Consider the following 6826-nt stretch of genomic DNA (forward strand, 5'->3'; position numbering starts at 1 on the left):
GGCAAGAGAGCAGTCAACGACTTTTTGGCCCCCCCCTGGCCTTCAGAATTAATTAAAAATAAAATAAAATTATAGAAACTGATAGTTTTTTAATTGCTCAATACGATTATGTCTTCAGATGTTTTTGCTCATCTATAGTTTGCCAGTAATTCATTAATAATAATTGGTTTATCATCTGCGATTTTAAACTTTAATAAATTTGTTGTAAGGAAAGGCGGAGGAAACCAAACGCACACACGAGTTACAAAAGATGTTTATTGCTGCTTTCTTCTAAGCGGTCGCAGAAGGAGTGAGCTTCTTGCTTATACAGAAACGGCGGCTCGTTGGCCTAGTCTTGAATGCACAGTACACACACAACGCACGCGCATGCGCATACATAGGAAATGCTGAGCAAGTTGATTTTAACACTCCCTCTCTTGCTTTGCATTGCATATGTCCAAGTACAAAGAATTTTTTTAAAAAAAACACAAATAAAGCTTTAAATACAAACAAAAAACTTCTAAATACAAAAAAAAATAAATACAAACGAAAAACTTCTAAATACAAAAATTATAAATACAAACGAAAAACTTCTAAATACAAAAATTATAAATACAAACGAAAAACTTCTAAATACAAAAATTATAAATACAAACGAAAAACTTCTAAATACAAAAATTATAAATACAAACGAAAAACTTCTAAATACAAAAATAGGAACTGACTTTTCTTATAATTAACTTAATTCTTTCTTCTAAATGAAATTCTTCTAAACTCATCTACCTCGATCATCAACGTCTCTCATTCAGCATTATTAGTAACAGCTACCTCTGAAAAATTCAAAAGGAATTTTTATACATATATATCAGTTGTAATGGTTCAGCAATATATTTCTGTATTTTCTAAAGGGCTGAAGAGAAAGTGGCTTAGTAAATATATCAGCAACATTATCATGTGTAGATACCCCTCTAATACTGACTTTACCTTCTAAAACACACTGCTTCACGAAATCTCCATGAGTATCAGACAATTTTCTTTTAACACCAGTTCTTTCCCTTTCAACCAGATGTTTCTTAATCTCTTCTAAAGTATCATCAAAATCTTTAAGTTTATGGCTACCCTCCTTTTGGGTACAATCTCTGGCAGACTGATTATCACAGTAAAGAGTAACTGGATACATGGTGTAGCCTAATATATCTCTTAATGCCTTATCCAACGAAATGATGTCTTTGCATACCTCACTCATCGCCAAATACTCTGACCCACAGGTTGAAGAAGTTACCAAAGTTTGTTTATGACTTCTCCATGCAACAGTGTCTTTATATAATGAAATGACCATGCCACTAGTGGAAGTGGAATCTGGCCAGTCTTTAAAACTTGAATCAGAGTAGGCTTCCAAAGTGTCACCATCACTTCTAAATGTAAGTCCTAACTCAGCTGTTCCCTTTAAGTACCTAAGTACTCGTTTGACGTCTAACCAATCTTCCTCGGAGGGATTAGATTGCTTACGCGAGAGGAAATTTACTGCAAAGGAGATATCCGGTCGTGAAGCATTTGCCAGGTAAGAAATACATCCAATGACCTCTCTATATGGAACATCTAATTTTCTCATAGTCTTATCTTGAACTTGATTGATTTTCTTGCTTCTAGCTTGTCGAGTGACCATAGGTGTTTCGTGTGGATTACAATCAGTCATTCCAAACCTTTCTAACACCTTGTAAACATACTCTGTTTGATTGATTTTCAATATTTTGCTACCTCTATCTCTCTTTATGGTCATACCTAAGAATTGTTTTGGTTCGCCCAAATTTTTCATTTGGAAGACGCCGCTCAAATGATCTATTATTTCTTTTAATTTCTTTGAACAATTGCTCGCCGTAATAATATCATCCACATACAAGACTAGAAAAACAATAATCCCTTTATATCTATAAGTAAACAAGCAGGGCTCATTAATATCCTTTTGCAAACCCAGTTTTAATACTTCTTCTGTGAACCGTTCATTCCACTTCTTGGGACTTATTTTTAAACCATACAGTACTTTATGTAATCTACAAACTTTAGTCTTTCTAGTGAATTCATCTACTTCTAAACCCTCTGGTATTTCCATATAGATTTCTTCATCTTCATCTAAAGTACCGTTTAAGAAAGCTGTTTTTACGTCTAACTGGCGGACTTCTAAATCCAGCTTGTTTATAACAGCTAGAGCTGCTCTTATAACCGGCAGTCTAGAAACTGGTGCATATGTTTCTCTGAGCTCATAATTATTTTTATCCATAAATCCTCTAATAACGAGCCTACCTTTTCTGTTCAATATATGTAATTTATCTAATTTCTTCTTAAATACCCATCTAGAATCGATAACGTTTGCTCGTTTACCATTCTTCAAGACTGTTGGCCTGTCCACCAAACTCCAAACTTTGTTTATTTCCATTGATTTCAACTCTTCTTTAACTGCTATAAGCCATTCACCTTTGTCTTCCATACTCATTGCTTCTTTAAAACTAATGGGATCATGATTTACAACAGCTAAAAGAGCAAATGCTGACTCATCTTTATCTCCTGAGCCAATGTCTACTATTTTACTTAAAAACGCAAAGCTGGTATCTACTACCATTCGAGCATCAGGAATTCCTTTATCCATGGCCTTATAGTCTTTGGCAGTTTTTACATTTCTTTTCGGTTGCTTTCTCACGGGCTCTACACCTATAGTTTGTTCCGTAGATCGGGTCTTCTTATTCTCTTTAGATTCAGGTATGACTGAACTGTCAACTCCCATGTTTTGGTTTAATGTCTGTTGTAGGTTTTTAAAGTTGTTTTCTTCGACTTCTAATATTTCTAAATTATCTCCATATAAATGCACTGTATTTTCTTTTACATCTTCTAATTCACTATCCTTTTCAAAAATTCTTTTGTTCTCAATATTTTTGTATGTAAGTTTTTCTTTGATTTTAACATGTTTTGAGTGAACAAATTTGCCCGAGCTGGGGTGCCAAAGTATATAACCATTTGATGTCTGACCTACCAGCACACCTTTAATAGCTTTGGCTGAGAATTTTGTTTCAAGGGCGTGTTTCGCAGCATAAGCAATACTTCCAAACCTTCTAATTTTATCTATGTGGCATTTGCTTTCAGGATTTATTAACTTCAAAGGGATCTTGAAATCAATTGATTTATTAGGAGTTCTATTATACAAGTTTATAGATACATCCACAGCAAACGGCCACATACTCTTAGGCAGATCAGAATCAATCATTAATGACCTGGTTTTCTCAATAAGGGTTCTATTAAATCTTTCTGCGGTACCATTATGTGGTGGAGTGTGTGGGCTAGAAAAATTTGGTTCTATGCCCTCCCTTTTCATTACTTCTAAAAACTTTCCTCCTGTGAATTCAGTACCATTATCAGCTCGGATAAAACTGACCTTTTCATTTCTACCAAGCAGATTTCGTGCACTAATCAGGAAAACCTCTAAACAATCACCTGACTCAGACTTGTGTTTTACCGAATAGGCCAATGCAAATTTGGTGCAGTCATCCACAAAAACTATTATATATCGACATTGATCTGGGAATGAAATTGGTTTGATTGGACCAATGGTATCGGCATGAATCATATAAAGTGGTTTGGTAGCTCTGGTTCTTGTTTCTTTAAACGGTAGTTTCGTCAATTTTGCAAGGATACAGGTCTCACAGTTCATTATATTTTCGTCGAATTTTATTCCTTTCAAATTTACATCTAATTTCTGTAATTCTTTGAGATAAGCTAACGAAGGGTGACCTAATCTAACATGCCATCATACCTTTGTTTAATTTTTCAGTGTGTAATTTTTCTAATTCAAATGACGTGAATAGGTTTTCTATTTTATCTGCATCTTCTAAACTATCTATGTCCACCAATTTGCAATTTAAATGTTTGAGTGACGGATTATTGTTAAGTGTTGAACTAGAATTGATTTCCTCCACAATGCACTCCCTCTCAAGTTCAGCATCTATATTTTTATTTTGGTTATTTTCGTCTAACACGTTAGATGATTTAACAGGAGTTTCCTCAGGGGCTTCATCAAGAGTGATCATTCTCGCGTTACATCTATAACTATGATATTTTTCCTCTAGAACATCAACGGGACTCTTAATACTTAGTGAAATTATCCAATTTGGTTTATTATAAACGCCTGACAAATACACATGATTTGTTTCTTTGTCAAAAACCTTCAAAATTCGATCATCTAAATATATACTAAAGCCTGCATCAACAAACTTTCTAAGCGACATTAGATTTTCACTAATATTTTCCGCAGCTAGAACGTTTGGCAGTACAACAATTTTACCCTGACTATCAAGTTTTTCTAGAACAAGGTCTCCTTTTCCATCTATTTTAATATCAGCAGTACTATTTTTATTCGCACTTCTAATAACCGCCCCAGGACATTCCTTAAAGTTGGATAGAATAAAGCCTTTATTTATTATATGTTCTGTTGCACCGGAATCAGCCAGGAAACTTATATTATGAGTTGAGGTATGAGTATTACTCTTACCTTGAATCGCTGCATGTGCTGCTGCAGTTTTGGCGTTATTCTGATGTTGATTGTGCGGGGTGTATGGTCTAGCGTTGGATTTAAAAGATCGACTTTTACCTCTAAATATACTCCCGCCTCTGTTTCCTTTATTGTTTTTACCTCGATTATTACTATTTCTACCTCTGTTATTATTATTATTGCCTCTTCCTCTAAAAACTCCGTTGTAGCCGACTCCCTCTGAACTTTGACCCTTTTTGTAATTACCTCTATAAATATTATTTACGTACCCTCTAGATCCAGAATTGCCTCGCCCATTGTTCGGACAGTTTCTTCCGTTGTGAGAAGCTATCCTTCGGCAAACATAACAGAACCACTCATTTGTTGTAATGAGTGGGCAGTCATCTTTTGCATGTCCATGCTTATTACACCGCCAGCAGGCATCAGTGCCACCACGGTGGCCAAAAGCAGTCTGAGCCGCGTCTGCTACGTTTGCCTGACCTCTAGCTTCTAGCTGTCTTCTATGTGCATCTGCTTCTAACTGCAACACGATAGATTTTATTTCATCTAAAGTCATGTTACTGTTTTCCGGATTTGCCTTTTTGATCGAATACGCAATGCTAAGTCCTGGGAATTCGTCTTTTACAGCCTGATAAAATGCACATCTTTTTTCAGCCTCGGTAAGAGGTAATTCCCTTCCACAAAGTTCTGACTCTTTTATTATAGCATTAAACCTGTCACAAAATTTATCGACCTTTTCGCTTCTACCTATTTTCATGGAATAGAGTTTAGCTCTTACTGTTACTTCAGAGACGTTATTCTCAAGTTTCTTTGCATCTTTTATTATTGACAAAATAGCAATAGGATCTTTAACATCTAAAATTTTCTTATGATAATCTTCTTCTAAATGATTGATAATTATGTCTCTTACTATTTTGTTTCTTCTAGACTTTTCAAATGTATCATATGGCTTAGCACAAGATGTTGAAGGATCTATTACATCTAAAAGATCTCTGGCTTCTAATTCAGAATTCAAATAGTCAAACCAAATGTTTAGGTTCATGTTTCTAGTTAATTTGTATTCACGTTTAAAATTATCTTTCGCTACATTATTGTTTTTCGCAATTGAGTGTGCTAACGCGCCTATAGATTCAGATAATTCTTTATTGACGTCAAAAGAATTTTCAGTAACTGATTCTCTCACAGTGTTAATTGAAACTGGTTGTACTACATTTTGAAAATTAATGTTTGTGTCATCTAATATATCCGAATTATTTGGTATTCGGGTTGCTAGATTAGTATTATTCAGAGGAGTCGAGCTATTCGGAGTTAATGAATTGTTGGGCTGTGAGTGATTTACCTCTAGACGTCTAATAGTAGCGTTTTCTAACTCTAAGTTCTTTTGAAGCACTCCTTCTGCTGCTGCCACGGCTGACCTCAGAGTTGCAGTCGCTGCTTCATTAGATCTCAGCATCTCTTCCACTTGATCTAATCTCTGTCTGAGCATGCTGTTTGCTCCTCTGTCGGACGGCAAAAGAAAAGCGGCTGGGGTGCTTGGTTCCAGTAAACCAGGGAACCTCTGATTTAATCTGCTGATTACTTCTAGAGTAACTCTGTCAATAACGGCATCAGCTATTCTGGCAGAGTCTCCAGATATCGTTTGGATATCCGGAGCAGGATTCATTAGAGGTTGTGCTGGGAAGCCATCGACACCTTCCGGAGTTATAGCATTTTCCTCAACCGAACCGGAGCTTCTTAGAGCCTCCTCAACAGAATTGTTGCTGTTTTCGTCATCTATGTGGAATGAAAAATTTAATTAGTGTTTGGATTTTGTTTATAATTTCTATAATGAACTTCTAGTGGCGGATCCGCACATCTACTTCTAATATGGCTTCTAATTAAGTTTTTTTGGTTTTATATGCATATAATTTTATTTGATTGTTATCATTTTGTTATACTTACCATGAGAAACATGACCCTGTCTTAAAGTGGGTGGTGTTCCCGGAGGAGTGCCACTTTCAGCATGACCATATTTTGGGATATCTCCCATTTCGATGTGTTGTAGACCTCTAGATAAGTACCAAACATTTTAATTAGTTTCTCATGGATATAGAGCAGTTTCTTTTCCTTCCCATCAAAACGTTTGATAGTTCGGATTGGAAACGACGTTTGCTCTTTGCACACACTGGTACTCAACACGTGCACTCCACTAAAGGATCGTACAACGACAAAGTCCCTTAAGCAGGGCGCGATCGCACACATGCAAAGCACCAGGAATGTGTTCCAAGCTTACGTTAGTCTGTTGAGAGAAAAACGTTCGAACATCGCCCG

At 35.9% G+C, this 6826-nt stretch overlaps 1 protein-coding gene across 1 annotated transcript; it reads right to left on the reverse strand.

Moving 5' to 3' along the window:
* Nucleotides 1-844: 844 nt before the first annotated feature.
* Nucleotides 845-6545, reverse strand: LOC131664165 (uncharacterized). The gene is made up of 5 exons (XM_058935053.1): nt 6458-6545; nt 3782-6289; nt 3463-3732; nt 3005-3363; nt 845-2875 (listed from the first exon to the last, which is right to left on the reverse strand). Exons 1-5 carry the CDS (start codon nt 6543-6545, stop codon nt 845-847), a joined length of 5256 nt encoding a protein of 1751 aa, XP_058791036.1.
* Nucleotides 6546-6826: the final 281 nt, after the last annotated feature.

This window comes from Phymastichus coffea, unplaced genomic scaffold (genome assembly GCF_024137745.1).
Source record: "Phymastichus coffea isolate CEN01 unplaced genomic scaffold, Cenicafe_Pcof_1.1 PCOF00042, whole genome shotgun sequence".
NCBI lineage: Eukaryota > Metazoa > Arthropoda > Insecta > Hymenoptera > Eulophidae > Phymastichus > Phymastichus coffea.

Excerpts from the sequence above, each read along its gene's own strand:
- LOC131664165 (XM_058935053.1), bottom strand. The coding sequence starts at position 6,545 with ATGGGAGATATCCCAAAATATGGTCATGCTGAAAGTGGCACTCCTCCG. Across the intron at positions 3,733-3,781 it reads CACTGAAAAATTAAACAAAG|AATTACAGAAATTAGATGTA; the intron begins GTATGATGGCAT and ends CTTATCTCAAAG. Across the intron at positions 2,876-3,004 it reads AAGCTATTAAAGGTGTGCTG|GATAGTGAATTAGAAGATGT; the intron begins GTAGGTCAGACA and ends ATTTTTGAAAAG.